Genomic DNA, 26,870 nt, shown 5'->3' with positions numbered 1-26,870 from the left:
TTAATCTATATGTTTTAGATAGTTAGTATAATTTCATAAAATTCTTGAGGTAAAATAGAAGTTTTATAGCACCCTCCTCATCATTCATCATTCACATTGTATAATACCAAGAAGTTTTATAGCCTGTACCTAATTGTGAATGAATTTACTCTTTAAGTTTGAAGCTACTATAATTTCGTGTAATTCTTGAGTGAAAATAGAAGTTTTATAGCTTATATATGTACTTTATTGTGAGTGGATTTACTCCTTATGTTTAAAGTTACTATAATTTCATGTAATTCATGAGTGAGAATATAAGTTTTACACACTATATACTTACTTGTGAGTAGATTTACTCCTTATGTTTAAAGTTACTATAATTTCATGTAATTCATGAGTGAGAATATAAGTTTTACACACTATATACTTACTCATGAGTGGATTTACTCCTTATGTTTAAAGTTACTATAATTTCATGTAATTCATGAGTGAGAATATAAGTTTTACACACTATATACTTACTTGTGAGTGGATTTACTCCTTATGTTTAAAGTTACTATAATTTCATGTAATTCATGAGTGAGAATATAAGTTTTACACACTATATACTTACTCGTGAGTGGATTTACTCCTTATGTTTAAAGTTACTATAATTTCATGTAATTCATGAGTGAGAATATAAGTTTTACACACTATATACTTACTCGTGAGTGGATTTACTCCTTATGTTTAAAGTTACTATAATTTCATGTAATTCATGGATGAAAATATAAGTTTTATAGCCTATACCTACTTGTGAGTGGATTTAATCTTTAGTGGATTGTTCAAAGTTACTATCTTCTTCTTCAAATCCTTATCCACACCCCAATGGTGCATAGGGCACTGCATCATATAAACGCAGTGTTATCTTGATTGTTAATACACGGAGGAAAGTTGATCAGCCCTCCGCTTCAGGTACCAGAGTGAAAAAATCACTTATATTTATTTGACCCCCCTTGCTATTTGACACCACCAGAGGTGGAGACTGACCGGAGCATTTCGTCGTAACATAACGCCGTAACATCGCTCGCGGCGAGCATCCGAAACTATGGATGGAGCGCTCGGCTCGCTGTACCGACTGCCTGAATGCTCGCATCGTAACGTAACGTGATACGATGAAATGCTCCGGTCAGTCTCCGTCTTTACATTTATTTGATCGCAGGAGGGAATCGAACCCGGGACCTCCAGAACGGAAGCCGAGTGTGCTGACCACAATACTAAGGAGGCGGAAAAAGGTTACTATAATTTCATGAGCGAAAATTCTAGGCAAAAACGCTCGCCTAGCATTGTGAACAATGAAAATAAAAACCAATACTGTCATTTATACAACTTTATTTTAGAAATCAAATACGTAAAAATACATTTCATAAAGTTTTGTACATATTTCATAACCTATGCATCTTACTTCTACCCCCTATCCTTTCCTGATGGTGCATAGGGCACTGCATCGTATCGACGCAGCGTCATCTTAATCATCACATGAAGGCAAGGTGATCACTCCTGCGCTTCAGGGACCAGTCCAGGGTGGATATCAAAACAAATATAAGCGTGTAAAATCACTCGATATTTATTTTCACCCCCCTCCCCCCCCCGGGAATCGAACCCGGGACCTCCAGCACTGTAGCCAAACACGCTAACCATTACATTACGGAGGCGGACAATTTTAATACATACTAACATCATATTTTCTACGGGTAACAAACCAACATTTTGTTGACGGTGTGAATATTGCAGTAAGGGAGAGAGATATGACATATTTACATACAAATTGAGGCAAATGATCTTCTACCTCAATATTATCATTATTTGTTTATTTTTGACCTTCAATGTTTACAACATATTTGACCTTTAACGTTGACAACATATTTTAACTTCAATGTTCACAACATTTTTGACCTTCAATGTTCACAACATTTTTTAATAAAAAATCTGGACTATCTCCGCTTAAGAGTTATTTTATACATTTTTGACATCTCAACATAGATGAAGAATCTCCATACATCTAGCTTGGTACCACTAAAACTCCATATAGCCTGTATGTGGCATTAAAGTATACATGTGAGAAAGTTATCCCAAAAATATACTTCAATGCATAAACTCTCAGACGAATGTGCGGCAAAGCCATGTACGATAGATGTTGGAATGGTGATATGAGGAAAGAACGCAAGGCTGAGAGATAAGTATCATCCATCAAATTAAGAAAGATTACACTCTGAACTCTGATAAATAAATAAATTCATAAAGTTTACATTGGCATGACATCTCAACATAGATGAAGAAGAATAAAAATCCTTGGTATGTACAGGGCTTACAACCTGCCATACACCGGTCAAGTGATTATTTTATACACACGTAACATCCACCATTCCACCCATGATGGACTGCCACACCACCCAGACACTCTTCTTCGTCTATGTTGAGATGTCAAAATGTAAAAATAGCTTCTAATGTATGTGTGAACAGATTCGGAATGAACATCGCTCATGTACAATTGGCGCGAGCTATAAATATACTTAAAAAATTCCCAAAATATGGCGGCACCGTCGGCCCAAATTACAAATCTATCAAAATAACAACCAAAATACGAAAGGAACCGTACTACATTGCATATATACACCTTTAAAAATTAACCTACTATGGATGTCCAATAATGGGCAGAATGGTGTATGTTATACAACTGCTTAAAGTAATCACTTATGTGCCAGGTCGTAAGCCCTGGAATGCTCGAAAATAACAGATATTTCTTCTGAGATGAAACTTCTATTGAAATATACCACATATAGTTGAGATATTATATATTAACCCTTCCCGGTGTTGTGTACCTAGTACACATTGCTCCTAATAACCATAATATCACTATACATATAGTAAATACAAAGCTAAGGTCTTAGGTGTTCCTCCATAACATATTTACGCATTCATTTAAAAATAATATCAATAATAATGATAATTTATCGGGTACATCAGAGGTATTATATATATATAAACAGCGCGTGAAGAGTGTGCGGGAACCGCCACACTGTATTCGCATCTCACTCTTGCATACTTGCACTGTGTAAGCGTGAGGAGCTCAAAGCTCAATGTTCTCTGGCTAGCGGCAGTAGCTCTTGGGCTCCCGACAAGAGTGGACCTATGCTTGTTCCATGAGCGTTGCCAGATGGTTTTTTAATATTTTCGGCGAGTAAATGTAAATTATTATAATTTTTTACTTCATTTATGATTAATTAAGGGGATTAGCTATGAATTTCCGTATTTTTCCAATTTAAAATCGATATTTTTTTATTGTGTAGTGACTACCCAACACCGGGACGCGCGTTTTATTTTAGCACCGGAAGGGAAAGGTTAATATACCACACGTAGTTGAGACTCCTATTTCTTGACATAAATCCAGTTTAGACTCAAAAACTCAAATTGACACATAACACAATGTTTATATTAATAGTTTGGTGACTTCACTTCATGAGTTTTGGTGACCTGATTGGGTGTAATGTGGAACCCAAACAGGTCACACTCATTCCAGAGCTCAAATGATCAAACTGATTTAAGTTCACTGATAAGGTCACAAGTCACTTTTGCTCGGGAGTGCGGGTGGGCTGACTCACAGGTCACTCTGGTATGATTCAGTGTACAATCCCCGCAAGGTTATACTCATCGGATAGCGTGGACGACTATCGAGCACTGGTAGGTTATTTACACAGAAGAGTGACCTGATCGGGTGGATAGTTTGGTCCTGATGAGGTCACAGTCACTCGAGATGGTCCGAATCACAGATTTTTAGGACACCCGAAAGACAGAATGGACTAGTAGGTCATTTTTAGTCCGAGTGAGTGAAAAGGAGTGACCTGATTGGGTGGATAGCTCAGTCTCGGCTAGGTCATGGTCCCTCAAGGTCCGAGGTTAATAGGATACACCCGAGAGTGTGAATTACGAGTGGCTGATGGGTGTATCACTGGGTATTGATCAGGTCGGGTTCACTCAGAGTGGATAATGACCTTACAGGGTAGGTAGAGATCATTATGGCACACCCGAGAGTGTGAATTACTGGCCGACAGGTGCTGGTTATTAGGTCACGTTCACTCGCGGTGGACATTTGACCTCGCTGGCGGTAGGTCGCGCTCACTCGGCGCCCTCGTCGTCCTGCACGTACTTGACCTCGAGCCGCACGTGGCCGGCGTCGCCGAGGCGCTCCAGCGTGTAGCGCGGGGCCTGCAGCCCGAGCAGGGACTGCTCCAGCGCCGCGCGCACCTCCGCGCCCCCCTCCGCCTCCGAGCCGCGCTCCACCTCCAGCACCACAAACTGCCCCGAGTGCTGCGGACACACGACCAAACATAAACAGGCTAGCCTTGTATTGGTGGCGGTGAGCCACCATACTTGCCATAAATTGAGCACTTGCTCCGGCCCATGACAGCCTTACAAATTCCCTTACTATAAAAAGATGCCACTGGGTCATCAAGTAAAAATTAGACAAACATAGTACATATAGCCATTCCACTCCGAATTCCATGGACAGCTAGACGCACCAATGAGTCCATTCGCCAGGAACTACTCTTGGATGGCTTGACTCTAGGCAATGTCTGTACCCGACGGATTCACCAGTTCTTTGGACACGTTGCGCGTGGCAACGAGGATAGCCTGGAACGACTAGTTGTGATGGGTAGCCTGGAGGGGAAGAGAGGGAGAGGAAGATTCCCACAGGATAGACCGATGGAGCAGCAGCAGGCACCTCGGTGGTTGGAGCGCTACGTGCAGCGCAGTCAAGGGATAACTGTAGAAGAGTCATTGCTTCTGCAAGGGTCACAACCCTCAGCAATGAGGAATAAGACGGAGAAGAAGTATAGCTATTGAAAATTACATTAACTGGTTATTCAAATACGCCACGATGATCTCTACAGGCTATCACAAAAAAATTGAAGGTTGTACTTAGAAGATCATGCATTGCTGTAAAAAATATGAGGCATTTTTAGTGAGTAAAAATTTGCTTAGATTATTTATAAAAGAGACAGATTTAAGTTCCTTTTTCATTTAGCACATGATCGCTAGCTTTTTACTTTTTTACTTTATCATTTTTTTTATGTTTAAGTTTTAATTTAAAAAAAAAAAAAAATTGCTCACTGAGAGTCAAGTATTTTTTTTAAAAAAATAATAATAATCATAAAATTGGATAACTTATATAGCGCCATTTTCGTAAAAAAATACCTCAGTATTTAAATTAAGTTTTTTGTATTTTGTATTAACTAATTATACTTAGAAACCTATACCCTTATACCCTGTACTATGACTATTTATTTTGTATACCCACACACAGGCCATGCCTTTGTGGGATCTTTTTTTGTATTCATTTTTATTTTTTATAAATATTTTTTGTTTTTGAATTTATGTAATGCAAAAGAATTTTAAATAAAGAAAAAAAATAATAAAATTTTTAGTGAGTGAATTGTTGAGTGAGAGAGTGGTATAGGCGGGTGCACGAGGAATGTGTAGTGTGTAGTGTGCAAGTTGCTAGTGTAGGGGCGCGGGGTAAGGAGTAAGGCTACCTTCTGGCGGACGTGGCTGTTGAGGTTGGAGCGCACATGGAAGAGCTTGGCGCAGTGCGGGCAGGCGTGGCGCCGCTGGCCCGAGTGGATGAGGCGGTGGTTCTTCATGGCGTGCGAGCGGCGGAAGGCGAGCCCGCACAGGTCGCAGGGGTAGGGCCGCTCGCCCGTGTGCACGCGGTGGTGCTCGTTGCGCCGGCCCTTGGTGCGGAAGTGCATGGGGCAGTAGCTGCAGGCGAAGGGCTTCTCGCCCGTGTGGCAGCGCCGGTGCCCGAACAGCTCCGCCGCCGAGAAGAAGCCCTGCCCGCACTCGGCGCACGCGTGCGGCTGCTGCCTCAGGTGGACGCGTCTGCAACGCATCAACACATACCATATCTACCATACCATATCTCGGAACTGTACATCTAAATCCGTAGTGCGATGGTCAGCGCGCTCGGCTACCGTTCTGGAGGTCCCGGGTTCCATTCCCAGGGGGAAGGTCAAATGGATATTTGTGATTGTTTCACTCTGATATTTATTCACCTAATATTAATCTTAATCTTATTAAACTTCTTCTTATTCATCTTAATCTTTCATTCAAACCCTTATCCGCACCCCAATGGTGCATAGGGCACTGCATCATACAAACGCAGTGTTATCTTGATAGTTAACACATAAAGGAAAGGTGATCAGCCCTCCACTTCAGGTACCAGTCCAGGCTCGGCTACCGTTCTGGAGGTCCCGGGTTTGATTCCCAGAGGGGGGTCTAATAAACATAAGTGATTTTTAACTGTAATATTTATACAATATTACCCTGGGCTGGTACCTGAAGCGGAGGGCCGATCACCTTCCCTTCGTGTGTTTAGGATCAAGATAACACTGCGTTTATATGACGCAGTGCCCTATGCACCATCGAGGTGCGGATAAGGGTTAGAGAGAATTGAAATAAATAAATTAAATTGTCGTGAATAAAATAGCTTAAATTGTGGGATGTGCTGGCGAAGGGGAGAGGGAGATGGCTTACTTGTGATGCGTCTCCAGCCCGGCGCGGTGAGCGAAGCCGTTCCCGCACAGAGCGCACAGGTACACGCCGCCGTTGTGGATCCTGGAACATACGCAATGTTACTGGAGGCACTGCAAGCGGGTCGGTGTCCATATGACTCACAGCTAAACTGTTCGTCACATTGATATTCTTGAATTACTCGTAATGCGGATTTATCGCTATGCGAATTACTCGCTATGCAGTTTACTCGCTATGCGAATTACTTGTTATAGGAATTACTTGTTATAGGAATTACTCATCAAGCTACTCGTAATGGGAATTACTCGTTATACAAATTACTCGTTATGCAAATTATTCGCTGTGCGAATCACTCTTTATTCAAATTTCTCATACAAATTACTCGTTATGCGAATTACTTGTTATACAAATTACTCGTTATGCAAAACTTGTTATACAAATTACTCGTTATACGAATTACTTGTTATACAAATTACTTGTTATGAGAATTACTCATTATATGGATATAGCAAGATCTCGGATATAACGAGGAAACATTCGTTGACATTTTGGTTTGTAATTTTCTCATAATTATATAAGAGTTTTTGCTTGATAAAAAGCTTCTTTACATCTCACCAACAGATGTCTCTAGTGAAGTTCTAGTGATTCAAGAACAAGGTTTCTAAATTGGTTCATATATATAGAACTTCCAAGAATTTGAGTAGTGTGGTTGTCAATAATGGGTAGAATTGGTGAATGTTACACGTGTGTACACATCTCATCAAAGATGAAGAAGAATATGGAAGTCTGGGCATTTACGGGGCTGACGACCGTCATAGGCTGGTTTAAGTGATCACTTTACTACACACGTGTAACATTCACCAATTCTACCCATTATTGACAACCACATTATGGTCGTCAGTCCCGTAAATGCCCAGACTTCCATATTCTTCTTCATCTTTGATGGGATGTCAAAAAATAATATGAAAATGACTCCTGAAATCGGAGATAATCCAGATTTTGCGAACAAGTATTTGGACACACTCAAAATGTTGTAAGTGGCTATCGTTTATATAAGTGTAATATAAGCTAATTAAAGAAATAAATAAAAATAAAAAATAGTATATTTACCTCATGTGGCCCTCCAAGCCCACCTTGGTCTGGTACACCTTGTAGCACTCCGAGCAGGAAAAGGGACCTGCAATCAAAAATTTCAACACTCGGCTTCAAAAATGGCAGTACACAAAACAGGTCTGTTCTAAACGAAGTCCAAATACTGGATCATAATCACATACATAATCCAGGATTCGGACCTCACATACAAATCAAAGAGGTTCTGCTCAATGAATAGCTTCTTTACGTCTCACCAATAGATGTCTCTAGTGAAATTCTGATGATTCAAGGACAATGTTTCGAAATTGGATCATATATCGTAGTCGTACAGGAGAAAGTGACCAACTAACAAAACGTAAAATGTTCAGGAGGGCCATTTAAGTCACTTTTGCTTGGCAAGAAAATAAACATCAACGCAGTTAGTCATTTTTAACAAGTCAATATATTATACTTCCAAGTTTAAAATCCTTTGGGATATTTTCAGGGCAATATTAAGCTAGTAAGATATCAAATAGGTCACTTTCTCCTGTATGACTACGATATGTATATAGAACTCCCAAGAATTTGAGTAGTGTGGTTGTCAATCATGGCTAGAATTGGTGAATGTCACATGTGTGTAAAGTGATCACTTAACCGAGCCTACGACAGCCATAAGCCCTGTAAAATGTCCAGACTTCCGTATTCTCTTCATCTTTGTTGAGATGTCAAAATAATATGAAACATATACTTTTGTAGTGAGCTTCATGACTCACGTAGGTCTTGGGAATAAGCTATGATACAGATGGAGGTCACAATAGACCTAATGTGGTCTAAGATCCCTTGACCTCATGATAGAAAAATAAAACATATTTGTACTTTATTTAAAAGTTACATGTGTGGGTCCCCTTCAAAGTATTCATCTCCCCGACGCACACACTTATCCCAACGGTGTTCCCAGTTTTGGGAACAGTCCTGAAATCCTTCCTCTTCTGGTTTTCTTCTTTGTCTATGTTGAGATGTGATAGTCGACTAGGGGGGCCTGATATGACTCGCAGAAGAGGCTGAGCAGCGCATCACGTTGCACATACTGGGAAACTGTATATCGCTCACTCCTTTCAAGAACGTCATAAATCAAAAAACTAGATTTTTCAGGAGAACGGTTTTAAAATTTGCAAATATTATACAATGTATTAAAAATAAATATCAAGCCACTTATTGAACTTTTTACTGTGCAACAGATCTTTTTAGGTAAAACTTGAAGGTTTTTTCTCCATTTGAAAAATATATAGTAAATTTAAAAAAATAATTAAACAATACCTTTTCTTCAAAATCCTAAAACAACACCTTCTGCCCTGTGGCGGGTAAATATTAAGTAAAAAATATGCCTCTTTTGCTGGGATATAGTACATTTCCTGGGCATTCCGAAAACACGCACAACTGAAAGTTGACGATTTTCGATTGATGACATTCTTGAAAGGAGTGAGTGATATAGCCGCGAGAGTCGCTAATCCCGGAGTAGGGCTGGCCTGGCCACCTACCTGGCTTGGTCTTGAGCTGCATGAGGGTGCTGTCTCCGTGCTGCAGCTCCCGGTGCTTGGCCAGATCCTTCCTCATGCAGAAGTTGTCTCCGCAGTCGGCGCACTTGTAGTTGGAGCTCCTGGCAACAAAAACAAACATTTTACTAATTTGTAGCACTCCATTTTAATTTACATACAGCCTTGGACATATCGCTCACTCCTTTCAACGTCATGAATATGGCATTCTTGTTTTGTTCAAACAATTCATTGGAAATGACAATATGACAATTCTCTCACTCCTTTCAACAACGTCATATATCAAAAAACTTGATTTTTCAGGAGATCGTTTTTAAAGTTTAAAAATATAATACAATATTTTAAAAATAAATATCAAGCCACTTTTTGAACTTTTTACTGTGTAACAGATATTTTTTGGTAAAACCTGAAGGTTTTTTTGTCCATTTGAAAAATATTTTGTATACTTAGATGTTATTGACGGAGGTTAGAGGTCAAAATAAAATATGGAACAAAGGCAAAATAAAGCAATGGGTAAATGATCGAGAGTTAATTTTATGAAGATTGTAAAATGTTTTGTTCCCGCCTCCGTAGTGTAATGGTCACCGGCTACCGTTCTGGAGGTCCCGGGTTCGATTCTCAAGGGCGGTAAAATAAATATTAGTGATTTTTTCACTGTCATATTTATTCAATATTACCCTGGACTGGGTACCTGAAGCGGAGGGCTGATCACCTTTCCTTCATGAGTAAACGATCAAGATAACACTGCGTTTATATGACGCAGTGCCCTATGCACCATTGGGTACGGATAAGGGTTTTTAAAAAAAAAAATTAGTAAAATGTTTATATTCTTAATTTTTTTTTGTGTGTATGTGAGGTTAAAATGGTTAAAAACAATAAAAAATGTATTAAAAAAGAACTCCACCGACAAGACACACAAGGTGGCTTGGTGGGTCACTGCAAAATAAATATTTTAAATATGTTTATAATTATAATTCATATTTGAAGCACTAACTTTGTGATTTTCCATTTTATAATTAAAATGAATAATAATAATAATAAAACCCTTATCCGCACCCCAATGGTGCATAGGGCACTGCTTCATATAAACGCAGTGTTATCTCGATCGTTTACACATGAAGGAAAGGTGATCAGCTCTCCGCTTCAGGCACCAGTCCAGGGTAATATTGAATAAATATTATAATGTGAAAAAATCACTTATATTTATTTGACCCCCCCTGGGAATCGAACCCGGGACCTCCAGAACGGTAGCCGAGCGTGCTGACCATTACACTACGGAGGCGGACAATGAAACTTTGTTTTAAAATCACCATAAATATTTTATTATAACTTAATTATAATGTCTAAATATGTAAAATTTGTGAATTAAATAAATGTATACAAATAAAAAAATAAAATAAAATACTTTAAAAAATAATTGAACAATACTTTTTCTTCAAAATGCAAAAACAACACTTTCTGCCCTGTAGCGGGTAAATATTATGTTAAAAATATGCCGCTTTTGCTGGGATATAGTACATTTTCTGGGCATTCCGAAAACATTCCGAAAACATGCACTGAAAATTTACGATTTTTGATATATGATGTTGTTGAAAGGAGTGAGCGATATGCGTGTTTAAAAAAAAAATGTTTTGCTACAAACGCTTACTTGAGGGACCTGTTGTGCATCTTGGCGGCGTCCGGGTGCAGCTTCCTCCTGTGATGGGTCAGCATCCAGCTGGAACAACCAATCATCTTCAATTTACTTGCTTATTTGCCTACTAAATGTGAAATTAAATTTTTTGTTGTCCTTGAAAACAATTGACTAATAATGTAAAAAGTTATGTTTGAAAAAGGCATGGCTGAACATTTGACAAAAATTGTAATATATTGTATTTCGGAACATTAGACAAAAGTTGTACATAATAAGTATTCCTGAACATTTAATAAAATATGTTTTTTGTGTTAACCGGATCCACGCGGCTCGCATAAGCGTATGTGTTTAAACAAGACATGCCCCATACGCGGCTGACATAAGCGTTTGTGTTTTCACTTTGCTCCAAGTTTCGAACCTCAGTTCAACTTGGAGGGATTTTTTCATGGCGTGGAACTTTGGATAAAATAATACGTCAATCCTTGGCCTTATGACATCTGTTGAAATATCTGACTAATAATTTGTAACATCACAAGGATAAATAAAACAACAGATCCCTGATTTTTCTTGCGGTCGGTAATTAGTCCGCGCCATAATCATGCCCTATATCTGTCTCACTCTCGACGCTACGCATCGCCAGTGGGTAAGAGTGACACACGATGCGTGCTTTGATTTATTTATGTTACGATCTAATTTGTTTATATTACGATATATTTCAAGAATAATGTGACACACGTGTATTATAGAGTACCAAAAAGGCACAATGAATCCCATTGAACGTTTTTTTTAGGAAAATAAATCGTTTCATAACTAAATATATGATAAAAGTAATCATTTAAAAAACGGCGAAAAACAGCCGCGCACGAGCGTCTCTTAGGAACAAAGTTAACGCGGTTAAAAGGTAAATGAACATTTTACAGATCTTGTGACATTTCTGAATATTTGACAAAAGTTGTAATAGGTATTTCTGAACATTTTCCAAAAACTGTGATGTATTTCAGAACAATGTTCATAAATTTTAATAAGTACTTCTGAACGTTTTACAAATCTAGGAACATTTGACAAACCTTGTAATATGCATTTCTGAACATTTTAAAAATATTTCCGAACATTTTACAAAAGAAGCAATATGCATTACTGAACATTTTACAAGTCTTGTAATATTTCCGAACATTCAACAAAAGTAGCAAATGCATTACTGAACATTGTACAAGTCTTGTAATATTTCCGAACATTTTACAAAAGCAGCAATATGCTTTACCGAACATTTTACAAGTCTTGTAATATTTCCGAACATTCAACAAAAGTAGCAAATGCATTACTGAACATTGTACAAGTCTTGTAATATTTCCGAACATTTTACAAAAGCAGCAATGTGCTTTAACGAACATTTTACAAGTCTTGTAATATTTCCGAACATTCAACAAAAGTAGCAAATGCATTACTGAACATTGTACAAGTCTTGTAATATTTCCGAACATTTTACAAAAGTAGCAATATGCATTACCAAACATTTTACAAGTCTTGTAATATTTCCGAACATTTTACAAAAGCAGCAATATGCTTTACCGAACATTTTACAAGTCTTGTAATACTTCCAAACAATTGCCAAAACTTGTAATGTGCGATTCTGAACATTCCGCCCGGCGTAATACGGAGTAATTGGTGTGAACCAGTACCTCTCCTGGAACTCGTCGTGGCATATGTTGCAGCGGTAGAGGTCCACCCGCTCGTGCTTGTTCTTGCGGTGCACCTGCAGGTACGTGAAGTGCAGGAACGTCTTGCTGCATATCTGGAACATCAGATACCCAACTGAATTACATGAAATGCACGTACAAAATCAGTAAAATACATATTACGGCGCAATAGTTACAACTAATATCTGTACCCGACGGATTCTCCAGTTCTTTGGACACGTTGCGCGTGGCAACGAGGATAGCCTGGAACGACTAGTTGTGATCGGTAGCCTGGAGGGAAAGAGAGGGAGAGGAAAATCCCCCACACGATGGACCGATCAAATTAAGGCAGCAGCAGGCACCTCAGTGGTTGGAGCGCTACGTGCAGCGCAGTCAAGGGATAACTGGAGAAGAGTCATTGCTTCTGCAAGGGTCACAACCCTCAGCAATGAGGATTAAGACGGAGAAGAAGACTAACAACTTGAACTATGACTCTGTGCGCCCGCTAGGGGCAGGGCAGGCGTGTACGCGGAGAATGTTTACGTTATACCCTTATGAGATTTACACAAAGGAGAATGCAGAGACTTGTCCTTCTGCTGTCGTAGCGACCTGTCGAATAAACCTACTGCATCCTAATTACGAGTCATTATTACAGATTTCTTGAATTTTTTCCGAAGATACTTTGTGGTAAATTTTATTATAAACCATATCCGCTCCCTAGGTGGAGCATATGGAGTCCACAAACTGTCTCCAGGCTTTTCTGTCGGCTGCCAGCTCCCTCGCAACCTCCCAAGTCAGATCCGCGTCCCGAAGCTCTGACGAGAACTGCCGACGAATTGTCAGCAGTGGTCGGGAACCTGATGCCTTGTAAAAGAGGCAAGCTTGATGGCGGCTCTCGGGAGGCATGCGGAGTACATGGCCGAGCCAACTGAATCGCCTTTTCTTGACGACAGTTGTGACCAAGGTTTGCTGCGTCCTACGCCTTATCTCTTCATTCCTCACAAAGTCAAACCACCGCACGCCTAAGATTCAAATGCTTTGTTTTCACCACTTTTTTTATTCATATAATTCAACCTACCGGTTTCAACAATACATTGTCATCATCAGGGTTTAACATCAATAAAAATATTAGAATACTTTCACATAAAAAATTAAAAAAACTCCATAAAAATCCTAAATGTTATATCGTTAAATCATTTAGGATTTTTATGGAGTGTGTGGGAGTTTTTTTTTTTTATGTGAAAGTATTCTAATATTTTTAATGTTAAACCCTGATGACAATTTATTGTTGATGACAATTTATTGTTGAAACCAATTTATTGTTGATGACAATTTATTGTTGATGACAATGTATTGTTGAAACCGGTAGGTTGAATTATATGAATAAAAAAAGTGGTGAAAACAAAGTCTATTAATTTTATAAAGATATTATTACAGATATCCGACCCCGTAATATAAGAGTAATTCAGAGGATGGAGAGGAGAGTGAATGCGGGACACAGAGTGAATGGATCGCTGAAGTCTTCTTCTAACCCTTGTCCGCACACAATGGTGCATAGGGCGCTGCATTATATACAGAAACAGTGTTATCTTGATCGTTAATTACACAAAGGAAAGGCGATCAGTCCTCCACTTCAGGGACCAGTCTGGGGTAATATTGAATAAACCTTAAAGTGAAAAATCGCTAATATTTGTTTGGACCCTTCGGATACGTAGCGTAGTGGTTAGTTCCGGGTTCGATTATCTCTAGTTCTAATGAAGTAAATGACCGGAGAGGTATTTCGATCTGCCCAGGTGGAATGTTCATGATACGGGTGGGGCAGAGAGGGGTGGAGTGGTCATGGTACGGGTGGGGCAGAAGGGGATGGAGTGGTCATGGTACGGGTGGGGCAGAAGGGGGTGGGATGGAGATGGTATGGGTGGGGCAGAAGGGGGTGGAGTGGATATGAAGCGGGTGGGGCAGGGGGTGGAGTGGTCATGATACAGGTGGGGTAGAAGGGGGTGGGATAGTGATTATACGGGTGGGGCAGAAGAGGGTGGAGCGGTCATAATACGGGTGGGGCAGAAGAGGGTGGGATGGACATGATACGGGTCGGGCATAAGGGGGTGGAGCAATCATGATGCAGGCAGGGCAGAAGGGGGTGGACGTACGTGGCAGAGGAAGTGCTTGACGACCGGGAACTCCTCGTAGCCGCTCATCTTGCTGGCGCTGCGCTCCGGGCCCTGGTCCGGGCTGGACTTGAAGAAGCCGTGCGTCGTCTTGTGCGAGGTCACTCTGGAATGCAAACGCATTGATAATTTTGATATGGGACACAAGAGCTGCCTAAAGCTGGTCACCCCACCTAAATGACCCACCTAAATCATAGTATTATTGTTGCATATTTCACTCACTCCTTTCAACAACGTTGTAACGGACCAGCTGAGCACACGGCCCTAAAATGGACCGTATTTATGGATTAAATATATGTAAACATGTCATAGGGAAATCGACCGAGTGCACCGACAACCTCTCACAACGGCAATCAAATAAAGAATGCGCTAGGTGTGGCGCGCGCAGCGTCTTATACGTGGTGCGTATCACCTTATTTACGTTGTGGGCGGGGAAATCGGGCGAGCGCAACGAGAACCTCTCGCCATGACCACCGAATCCCGAATGCGCTAGGCGCGGCGCGCGCGGCGTCTTTATGTCGTATTTACGTCTTGACGTGTTATTTACGTTGCGGGCGGCCGGCCTGACGCAGGTTAGGGTAGGGGGAGAAGATTTCTGTCGCTCGTTCGATTTCGACGGACCGCGCTGGTTATGAGCAAATAAATATCTGTGCCATTGTATGAATAAATCATTCCACTCACACCGAGCTCTTCGTTTCACTTTGATCCTCACCGACCCTTCGCCACTACCTCGACTTCGGAATCTTTTGGGACTTGACCATCGCTACACCCACTGGACTACGAATCGACTACACGGACCTACAGCTCATAACTTTCGGGATTTACGACCCCGAGAGCAACGGAGCGGAGAAGTCACTGCCACACCTATACACAGTCTAGCGGTGTGTTGGACAGACGCTGTTTGTGCGACACAAACGTCGTATATCGTCCATTTTCAGTTGTGCACGTTTTCGGAATGCCCAGAAAATGTACTATATCCCAGCAAAAGCGGCATATTTTTAACTTAATATTTACCCGCTACAGGACAGAAAATGTTGTTTTTTTCATTTTAAAGAAAAGGTATTGTTTAATTCTTTTTTGAATAAACTAAATATTTTTCAAATGGAGAAAAAACCTTCAGGTTTTACCTAAAAAGATCTGTTGCACAGTAAAAAGTTCAATAAGTGGCTTGATATTTATTTTCAATACATTTTATTATATTTTTAAACTTTAAAAACGATCTCCTGAAAAATCAAGATTATTTTATAAATGACGTTGTCAAAGGAGTGAGCGATTTGTCAATTTTTCACTGCATTAAACAGTTTTCCGTCCACCTCCGTAGTGTAATGGTCAGCACGCTCGGCTACCGCTCTGGAGGTCCCGGGTTCGATTCCCAAGGGGGGTAAAATAAATATAAGTGATTTTTCATTGCAGTATTTATTCAATATTACCCTGGACTGGTACCTGAAGCGGAAGGCTGATCACCTTTCCTTAATGTGTAAATGATCAAGATAACACTGCGTTTATATGACGCAGTGCCCTATGCACCATTGGGTGCGGATAAGGGTTTTTATTTTTTTTATTATAAACAGTTTTTATTTTATTTGATTTTTTGGTACTTTATTTTTATTTATATTTTTTTTTTGTACATTAAAAGTATTGTTAACTTTGTGGTATGGTAATATAACACTCTCCTCATCATTCACCCTTCACTTTGTGTAATACCACTTATAAACACTCATTTGTGACTACTGGTTTTGGAATAATCATTCCAGCATCAGGTCATTTAAACAAAATTATGAAGGAGAGAAATTTTGACATCCGTCTTCTTTCCCCCCTTCGAAATTTTATTTTTGTACAAAAGTCAAACCGGAATAATTTTATTTTAATGACCTGATGATGGAATGATTATTTCGAAACCGGTAGTCACAAATAAGTGTTTATAAAAGTGGTATTACACAATTATAGGAGTTATTTTTCATATTTTTTTGGACATCTCAACATAGATGAAGAAGAATATGATAGTCGTAAGCCCCGTAAATGTCCAGACTTCCACATTCTTCTTCATCTTTATTGAGATGTCAAAAACAATATGAAATAATTTTAATTTGATTTATGTCGTTATACTAAAGTAAGACCAACCGAGACTCTTACCGTGCGTAGGTGGAGAAGGCCTCGTTGCAGACGTTGCATATGTACGGGTACTTGTTCCCCTCGTGTGTCTGCCGGTGCTGGATCAGCGCCTCCTTCCTTATGTACACCCTGTGCGAGAAATTTAGAAACATTCAAACTCGGTTATAGTGACTTCAGAAATAACTTCAATTTGGATAAAAGCATGTATATAATAACTAAATAGCAACAGTTAGGCTACAGTAGCTTCAAAGATAACAAAAACTCGGTTATAGTGGCCTCAGAAATAACTTCAATTTGGATAAAAGCATGTATGTAATAACTAAGTAGCAACAATAAGGCTACAGTAGCTTCAAAGATAACAAAAACTCAGCTATAGTGACCTCAGAAATAAAATAAATTTAATTCTAAATAGCATAAACTCGGTTACAGTAGCTTAGAAAATAACAAAAAATCGGCTATAGTAGCTTCTGAATTAACATAAACTCGGTTATAGTAGCTTCAGAAATAACAAAAGCTCAGTTATAGTAGCTTCAGAAATAACTCGGTAAGAGTAACCCCAAGAACAGCATCATCTTAGAGGAGCCCTCACCTTTCGCAGAACTCGCACCGGTACACCATGGTAGTCCTGACCGACTCGATGCACAGCCTGCCCAGGGGAGACAGCTCCGTCTCCATCTCCTCGCCGGACTTCTTCACCTCCTCGCTCGGATCGTCGGGATCCTCCGCGACTCCGGCTTCCAGATCCTCGGCAGCGTTCTGGTCGATGGCCTGCTGCAGCAGAATGGCATCGGAGCCAGCACCATCCACGATACCGATGATTTCGATGGAAGAATCAATGTACTTCACGTCTTCAGGGTGCCCGATGTTCTGAGTGTCCTCCAGGATGATCCCGGCGGCTTCCAGCTGCTCCTGGACCGACTTGACTTCTTCCAGACTGTCTTTGGCCTCCTCGACGGTGCCCTGGAACATGTGCTCCAGCGCCTTGTTGACCTCCGCGTCGGTGCTAATCTTGTAGCCCGACGGGCTGTCCGGAAGCACCCGGATCTGGAAGCCGGGCTCGGTGAGGTCTGTCTCCAACTCCCGGTTCGCCACGTTGATGGTCACCTGATCCTGGAATTGGCAAAGGTCGGTTACTTTCGACCCTTATACCTTTGGCTTCCAGGACTTTTTTTAGATACTTTGCTTAAAATACCAGATTTAAACATAACATACAGTTTTATTTGCAGACTCATTCCCGGATAGGTTGTATGGTAGCCACAGACAAACATGTATGATAACTACTTAACCAGAGAATGTATAAAAATCAATTAGTAAAGCCCCATGTCAGGCTGATTTAACCTTCCTCGTACTGATCATCCAAAAATTACACATGATCCAAAGCGGGGTACCAAAAGACTCAAGTTCATATTTGTATGGAAATCGTATTACGCAGCTCGTAACTCGCAGCAAGCCGAGTCACGAGATCACAGTGCATGTGAACTCCGTCATGCTAAACTGTCATAGTCGCTTTTATTTGAAAAAACCCAGACTGCTGGACAGTAAAGTTCCGTGCAGTGCACAAACCCCCTATGAGCTACCGCCCTTATAACACTAAAGTTACGAAATTAAAATTCATATTATATATGGGGGATTTCAATGGTCCGGTTTAAGTGAAGGACATTTGTTCTGGAGACTCACTTGCACTTGCGTGGTCTGGTCCTCCTCCGGGCGGCGCGCCCCGGCCGGCAGCCCGAGCGCGCCGGCGCGCTGGCGGCAGCGCGTGGCGCGGCGCGCGTGCGCCTCCGCGTCCAGCGCGCTGCGGAAGGCGCGTGCGCAGGCGCGGCAGCCCAGCACGGAGCCCTCGCGCGGGCGCGCCTCGTGCGCCAGCAGGTGCATGCGCAGGCGGCTGCGGCGGTTCACAAACTTCTGGCAGATGTGGCACTGGAAGGGCTTCACCTGCAGACATACAGCCAGGAGGAGGATTGTATTCGAGTGATACCCAAGTAGAATAAAACGATACCCGAATAGAATCACATGATACCCAGATAAGAGAGAATGACACCGCGAGTAGAATTAGGTGACACAAATATGATTGAATGACACCCAGATAAGAGAGTGACATCCAAGTAGAATTAAGTGACACCCAGATAAGAGAATGATATCCAAGTAGAATTAAGTGACACCCAGATAAGAGAATGACATCCAAGTAGAATTAAGTGACACCCAGATAAGAGAATGACATCCAAATAGAATTAAGTGACACCCAGATAAGAGAATGACATCCAAGTAGAATTAAGTGACACCCAGATAAGAGAATGATATCCAAGTAGAATTAAGTGACACCCAGATAAGAGAATGACATGCAAGTAGAATTAAGTGACACCCAGATAAGAGAGAATGACACCCAAGCAGGATTGAATGATGCTAAAAGAGTAGCGATTGAGTAGTTGAAGGGCAGTCACCTTGAGATGGGTGATCTTGTGCTCCTTGAGGGTCTGCGTGTCGAAGAACTGCTTCCCACAGGCGTCGCAGCGGTGCCTCTTGGTGCCGTGGATCCGCCCGTGGGACTTCAGCGACGACCTGCCATAGGAACGCATTCATGTATCTTATACGCACGAGTATCTAGTACGCACTCGTATCTCGTACACACTCGTAACTCATACGCACTCGTATCTTATACACACTAATATTTATTTATTTATTGGAAAACCAACAGAACGTTTACATATCATATACTCATATCTCATACACACTCATATCTTGTACTCACTCATATCTTATACGCACTCATATTTTATACGCACTTATATCTTGTACGCACACATATCTCGTACACACTCATCTCATACGCCCTCATATCTCATACACACTCATATCTCACATAAATTTGTATCTTATACACACTCATATCTCATAAGCACTCATATCTTAAACACACTTGTATCTCATACGCACTCTTATCTTATACACTGTTATGGATACGGAACTATGCGCAAGTCAGACGGGTAACCTGAGTCGGAAGTCCTTCCCGCAGCCGGGCTCCGGGCACAGGAAGGCCACCTCGTGCGTGTTGATGTGGTCGAAAAGCGCCGGCTCGCTGGCCAGCCCCGCCGCGTCGCACTTGGGGCAGCGCAGGTTCATGGCCAGCAGCTCCGCCTGGTGGAACGACCTGCGGGCGAGACAAGACCAGACTACAGGGTGGCCGTCGGGCCGAGTAGCAAACTACACCCTGGAGAAGGAACGATCAACATTCCTTTCGGTAAGGAGAGTGTTACATGAATATCTACACCTAGTTATTTAGGTCATTGTTCCGCAAACTTTTTCTATTCAAGGTCATAAGTGACTTTTTCACTCTAATACCTATTCAATGTTACCCGGGACTGGTACCTGAAGCGGAGGGCTGATCACCTTTCCTTCGTATGTTCGATCGAGATAGCACTGCGTTTATATGATGTAGTGCCCTATGCACCATTGGGGATAAGGTTTGAGGTGTGCGGATAAGGGTTTGAAGAAGAAGAAGAAGAAGAATTTTGTCATAAATTGAAACATAAAGAATTCGTAAACTAATATTTTTTTCATGTTAAAAGAACCCACTCCCCAGAGAATGTCGGACATCAATTATTGTACTCCGGGGAAAGGTTAAACCGGCCTGTGGTAGGTCGTAAGCCCTGCAAATACCCGGATAGATCTGTTGGAGTCGCCATACCTGTGGAAGATGAGGCGCCGCTCCGTGTGGAAGGCCTGGCCGCACAGGCCGCAGCGGTGGCTGGAGCCGGCGGCGCCCCCGGTGCATTTGTGGCGCGACAGGCGCTCCTCGCTGTCGAACGTACGCCTGACGACAAAGTCAAGTTAAATTATTTGGTATTAACTTTGTGGGTTATTATTTCAAAAAAAATTATCACTTATATTAGACCACTAATTGGGTAACACTCTCTTTATCATTCATTGTTCACTTTGTGTAATACCACTTAAAAAACACCACTTTTGTTCATCGTTCACTGCAAAGTGAATGATGAATGATAAGGAGAGTGTTATATTACCATACCACAAACTTAACAATGCTTTTAATATACAAAATACAATGATTGAGTTTTATTTCACACGACTAGTTTTGAAAACTACAGATGTTTTCATCGACAGGTGATCACAAAGCTAACGAGAAAAAATCATTCAGGTATGGGTAGATGATTGTCCGCTTTCATAGTGTAGTGTAATACGCACTCATATCTCATGCGCACTCATATCTCATACGCACTCAAATTTCATACGCACTCATATCTCATACGCACTCATATCTCATACGCACTCATATCTCATACGCACTCAAATCTCATACGCACTCACATCTCATACACACTCATATCTCATACGCACTCATATCTCATACGCACTGATATCTCATACGCACTCATATCTCATATGCACTCACACCCACTCATACCTCATACACACTCATATTTTGACAGGTCAGTTGTCCGTTAAGGGACCCACCAGACCACCACAAGCATAAAAACAATCTCGACATACTTGCAGTGTTCGCACACGGCGCCGCTCTTCCCCCGGCCGCCCTTCAGCTTGAGCAACTCCTCAAACTCCTCCATGTCCATGACTTGGGCGTCCTCCTCTTCTTCTTCTTCTTCTTCGTCCAGCGCTTCCTCCTCAGGGTCGTCCTCCACGGCCCCAAAGTCCTCCTCTTCTTGTTCCGCTTCCGCCTCTTCTTTCATCGCGCGCGACTCCGCGGCGTCTTCCGTCTTGATCCCCTTCTCAGTCTTGATGGGTCGAGGTAGCTCTGAGAAACGAAAGACGGCGTCAGAAGATGACAGAGAGAACAACCTCCCTACTATGATTATATCTAAACTAACTAGCTAACCATTAAGCTGCTTCTCCGCAGGGGTAGGCAGAGAGAATCTGTCTATGCAAACAATCGTCACCTCTTCCACATTTGTGAATCTACTCATACATCTTCTTCTTCAGTTCTTCGAACCCTCAACCGCACCCGATGGTGCATAGGGCACTGCATCATATAAACGCAGTGTTATCTTGATCGTTAAAATACGAAGGAAAGGTGATCACATTTGTGAATCTACTCATACATCTTCTTCTTCAGTTCTTCGAACCCTCACCCGCACCCGATGGTGCATAGTGCACTGCATCATATAAACGCAGTGTTATCTTGATTGTTAACATACGAAGGAAAGGTGATCAGCCCTCCGCTTCAGGTACCCGTCCAGGGTAATATTGAATAAATATTAAAGTGAAAAAAAGGGTCTGACTCTGTAGTGTAAATGGTCAGCACGCTCAGCTACCATACAGGAGGTCCCGGGTTCGATTCCCAGGATAAATATCAGAGATTTTTAGCAGTAGTAATATAACACAAAAAATGCGCTTAGAGTGTCAGAAATGAAGACTCTGAGAAGCATAACAGGCAAGAGTCTTCGAGATAGATTGAGAAATGCCAAGATCAGGGAAATATGCGAGATCGAAGATGTCGTTAGGTGGGGAAGGCAACGAAGAAGACAATGGTATGCGCATGTGAGGAGAATGGAACCTTCCAGACTCCCCCACATCGCATTGTACGGCCAACCCCATGGTAGACGACTCTCGGGCAGACCACCAAAGAGATGGGTCGATAGCTGGGAATCGACGTCGCAGGAGGCTAATCCCTCTTAAAAACAGGCCACAAGGCCTATGATAAGAAGAAGAAGAAGAAGTAATATAAACTCACTGCAGACATAAAAATATTAAACACAACATTTTGAGTGTGTCCAAATACTTTATCTCCAATTACAGGAGTTATTTTTTTGACGTCTCATCAAAGATGAAGAAGAATATGGAAGTCTGGGCATTTACGGGGCTGACGACCGTCATAGGCTGGTTTAAGTGATCACTTTACACACGTAAACTGTAAAAACACCTATGACGGTCGTCAGCCCCGTAAATGCCCAGACTTTCATATTCTTCTTCATCTTTGATGAGATGTCAAAAAATAATATGAGAACATTAAAAATTATTTGCGAGCTCAAACGGCCATCTATTAATGCAGAGCTGGTCTCCGTACCTTGGCAGCCCCCGAAGAGCAGCATCTCCTCCTCGTCCAGCCACTCCTCCAGCACCTGCAGGTCCTGCTCCTGCTGGGGCTCCTGCGGCGGCGCCCCGCGCTTGCTGCACAGCGGGCCCGCCCGGCCGCCCCTCGGCTCCGCAGCGCCGTGCGCCGAGCGGACGTGGCGCCGCACCTCCGGGAACGAGGTGAACCCTGGCGAAAGATGTGATTTGAAAAAAAATTGGGTGTTTGCGGTCGCGGGAACGACGGCGCGGGATTTGAATTACGACGTCTTTAGTATAAAACTGAACGTATTTAGATTTAGATCATTTCCACCATCACTTTTCCCCAATTCAATTACAGTGAAGCGCCCTTGAGGTAGTATTTTTTTTGCATTTTGACAAAATTGTGATTTGAATTTTTTGACAAAATTCGTCATTTGTATTTTTTGACAAAATTTGTAATTTGTATTTTTTGTCAAAATTCGTAATTTGTATTTTTTGACAAAATATGTAATTTGAATTTTTTGACAAACTTTGTATCTTGATTTTTCTGACAAAATAAGTAAAATACAAATACATAATTCGTACTTTGAATTTCGAATTAAGGTACTTCAACTGCTATCACTTATTTCATAAATCTGTTTATTTATAAAATAATAACAGGGAATGGGTGAGCTCACCATATTGGCAAATGATGCAGGGAAAGATGGCTCGGTCCGGCATCTTGTGCGTCAGGGAGTGTGTGACGGCCTCGGCCGTGCGGTACAGCTTGCTGCCGCACAACCTGCAAACAAGTCGTAATCAGAATTACCAAAAAATTTACCAATATAACGGGAAACTGTTCATTCTTACTACAATGGATCGTTGTCAGGCGGGAGGAATATCTAATTGAACATACTCAACCTATAAAGGATTGTATTAGACTCGTGAAGTGTTTATAACAGCCGATATAATCAATATTATTATACCCTGGACTGGTACCCGAAGCGGATGGCTGATCACCTTTCCTTCATGTGTAAACGATCAAGATAACACTGCGTTTATATGAAGCAGTGCCCTATGCACCATTGGGGTGCGGATAAGGGTTTTATTATTATTATTATTATGCTCCTTTGAGGAAAATTCGCACCGACGTTTATTTACGTCCATACTCTCGGAAAGGTTACAGTTATACATCACACGAAATGAAGGGTTAATATATGAGTTACCTGCATTGGAAGGGAGCTCTGGCGTCGTCATCGTCAGCCGACATCAGGTCGCCGTCCACGTCTTCGTCCGCATCCTCTATCTTGACCTTGGAGTACTTGAGCAGGTTGTGGGGCGCGGAGTGCAGCCCGTTGCCCGCCTTGGCCTTCCTCTCGCGGCCCTTCAGCATCATGACCTTGACCTCCGGCTGGCTGACGCCCTTCATCAGGTCCAGGATCATCTTCGTCTCGGAGTTGGACAGGCTGGACGAGGCGACGACGTCTTTAGTGGCGTCGCCGAACCTCTTCTTCGCTTTCGGCATTTTCATTTCGATGTTTGGTAATTTTTTGCCGGGTTTTTTTCTGACAGTCTTCACCATCTTGAACTTGTCTTTCTGCGATACGATCTTGGTTTCGACGTCCGAATCGGAGGTCTCCGAACCTTCCAGCAGGTCGAGGAGCTCTTCCCTCGTGTAGACTTGTTCCACTTTCACGATCTCTTCCTTCGGCGCTTTTTCAATGCCTCTAGCGCTGGCGGAAGCTTCTTTTTGATTTCGAGCGTGCTTAGGCGATGCTTTGGCGTGGGCTTCCGCTTTATCGTGTCTCACGATGGTGTAGGACGTGAGTTCGTCTTCCAGGTCCATGGGATTGGGTTCGCGGACAGTTTTGGAGTGAGTTTTTTCATCTAGCTCCAGGATTTCTTCGTCTAGAAATTCGACTTCCATGAAATCGTCTTCTTCGTCTTCAGGGACCGGTGGCGGTTCGAATTTGACTTCGCGTTCACGGTCTACAGTCTTTGTTTTAGCTGCGGCTCCCTTGCCACTGGGTTTGTCCTTGCCATTGACGACTTCTTTAGCAAAAGTCACCATTTTCGGAGTTTTGATCTGCTTCTCCGCCCGAACGAAGGCTAGTACCTTCGGTTTCTCAGTTGTAAGAACATCCATCGAGTCGTCGTCATCATCGCTGAACTCATCGTCGAGATATTCCTCCTCTTCTTCCTCCTCCAAGTGCTCCTCCAAGAACTCGATTTCGTCTTCGTCCATGTCGGACGCGCCGGATTCGAAGGACTTGTCGTCGGCCGAGCGATAGTCGTCTTCCGAATCCTCCTCTCGCTTGATGGCGATTGTCTTCCGTTCGGCGTCTGCGGTCGACTTGACGGTTTCGACCAGGATGTTCTTGGTACTGCGCTCTAAACTGCTGATGAAGTCGGGTTTGTCATCGTCAGAGGGGGTCACCTCTTCTGTCTCCTTCATCTCGCCCACTTCCGGCATCTCTCCCAGCTCTTCCATCTCCTCCAGCTGCTCCAGGAGTTGGATCCCCTCCTGGCTCTGCTGCAGCAGCCGGTCGGGCGGCTGCTGGCCATGGTTCAGCACCTCGCCTCGGTCTTGCGGCCCCTCCCCTCCCCCCGCCTTCTCCTCTTCCTCTTCGTCCTCCTCGGGAACCGCCATCTGCATGAGGAAGTCGTACACGTTGTCCGACAGGGAGACGTGACTCTCCCCCACTATACTGGAGAGAGGTACTTCGTATCCCAGAATTTGACTGAAAAATCAAACAAACACACATTACAATTTGTGATGGATTCAAAACTTAGCAACAAATGTGTGTGTGTTAGGTTAGGTTAGGTTACCTGGCTCTCTTCAGAAAGGTGTGGAAGAGCTCATGGGGAAGCACCTCCATATTGACATCCTGCCCCTCCGAGTCCTCCATACTGATGACCAGCGACATGGTGCCGCCCTGAAACAACCGAAAAACGCCATATAAAAATCAATCTTTTTCATTCTCGATAATAGAATATACTTTAAATATAAACAACTAACACCATTTTTTGATGAATATTTAGGTACCTAAAACAGTGAAACTAATCAACCTTCAAAATTCAAATTAAAATTGGAACCGCCTTTTTCATTTGACAGGTGGAATCGCCGAAATAACCTAAAAATATTGACACAAACAAATTTTGGTTTACGCAAAAGAACGATATTTAACAAATTCACGCTCAAAATGAGCATTGTTTCACTTAATTAGCAGTCTATTATAAATTAAATGCATAAAATATCACAAATAAGAAAACTAATTGATCTTTTGCTCCGAAAAGAGAATTTTGTCAGTGATAAAATTTGTAAGCTAGTTATTATTCAACGAAATTTAAGATATGTACTATGGAAAAATGGTAAACGTTTGCTCTAATTTACGTTTAGTCATCAAAATGTAATAAAAAAATGGTTAATAAACATTATTTTATTATTTTTTACACTAGTAAGGCACGACAAAAAATGAACACAGGTTTATATCACATACTAGAAATTTATACATAGTTATTTGTTTGGATTTTCTATCTTATTTCAATGCGAAAACACGTTCGAGGTTTACCTTGATTTACTATTCACACGAACACGATATGTTGTTTGATTATGCCGGGTGTATAGGGCATATATTTAAACGGCGTTGTTCTCGCAAACCAACAGCGACGTCTGCAAACCACATTTTGAAACGTGTTTAATTAGTTATCGTATAAACAATGATATCTGTCGACATACTGAATATTTCAAATTTCGGGGCGAATAATTTTTATTTGGCTATTGCGTGAGAAGCGTGCCCGTCGGGTAAAGTGAGCTCACAAACGTACTTTTTTTTATCTAATCGGCGACATGTTGAATTTATTCCGTGTTCTCAGCCAGTGCAACGGGAACCGGCTCACAGAACCGGGTCGAAATTCCGACAAACGAATCGGATCTTTTGAACCGGATAATTTGAATTTATCATCATTATTGGCTTCCAGGGCTCGTCGGTTTTTTTAAACATACGAAAACTGGTTTTTCTATAACTCGATTTTGATAAAAACCTTTTTTTAAATTTATTTACGTAACGTCCAAGTGACTCTGAAATCTAGCTACGGCTTATGC

The 26,870-nt window shown here is 41.8% G+C and overlaps 1 protein-coding gene across 1 annotated transcript; it reads right to left on the bottom strand.

Moving 5' to 3' along the window:
- Positions 1-1,333: 1,333 nt before the first annotated feature.
- On the bottom strand, positions 1,334-26,633 carry LOC148300619 (uncharacterized). The gene is made up of 20 exons (XM_088274528.1): positions 26,338-26,633; positions 25,595-25,701; positions 23,992-25,506; positions 23,464-23,567; positions 22,800-22,994; positions 21,269-21,530; positions 20,448-20,573; positions 19,752-19,910; positions 19,204-19,321; positions 18,440-18,697; positions 17,352-17,872; positions 16,784-16,891; positions 14,633-14,756; positions 12,486-12,598; positions 10,822-10,890; positions 9,159-9,277; positions 7,660-7,726; positions 6,553-6,633; positions 5,553-5,898; positions 1,334-4,326 (listed from the first exon to the last, which is right to left on the bottom strand). The coding sequence occupies exons 2-20, from the start codon at positions 25,690-25,692 to the stop codon at positions 4,135-4,137; spliced, it is 4,575 nt and encodes a 1,524-aa protein (XP_088130654.1). The 5' UTR covers positions 25,693-25,701; positions 26,338-26,633; the 3' UTR covers positions 1,334-4,134.
- Between the last annotated feature and the right edge of the window lie 237 nt (positions 26,634-26,870).

This window comes from Brachycentrus maculatus, unplaced genomic scaffold (genome assembly GCF_059751285.1).
Source record: "Brachycentrus maculatus isolate JH-2025_06_01 unplaced genomic scaffold, ASM5975128v1 h1tg000685l, whole genome shotgun sequence".
NCBI lineage: Eukaryota > Metazoa > Arthropoda > Insecta > Trichoptera > Brachycentridae > Brachycentrus > Brachycentrus maculatus.
This window is presented reverse-complemented; position numbering and strand designations above follow the sequence as displayed.

Coding starts and splice junctions, on each gene's coding strand:
- LOC148300619 (XM_088274528.1), bottom strand. CDS start 25,692: ATGTCGCTGGTCATCAGTATGGAGGACTCGGAGGGGCAGGATGTCAAT. Junction 20,574..21,268: donor GCCGTGTGCGAACACTGCAA/GTATGTCGAGAT, acceptor CTTTGTCGTCAG/GCGTACGTTCGACAGCGAGG. Junction 14,757..16,783: donor GCCTTCTCCACCTACGCACG/GTAAGAGTCTCG, acceptor TTTGCATTCCAG/AGTGACCTCGCACAAGACGA.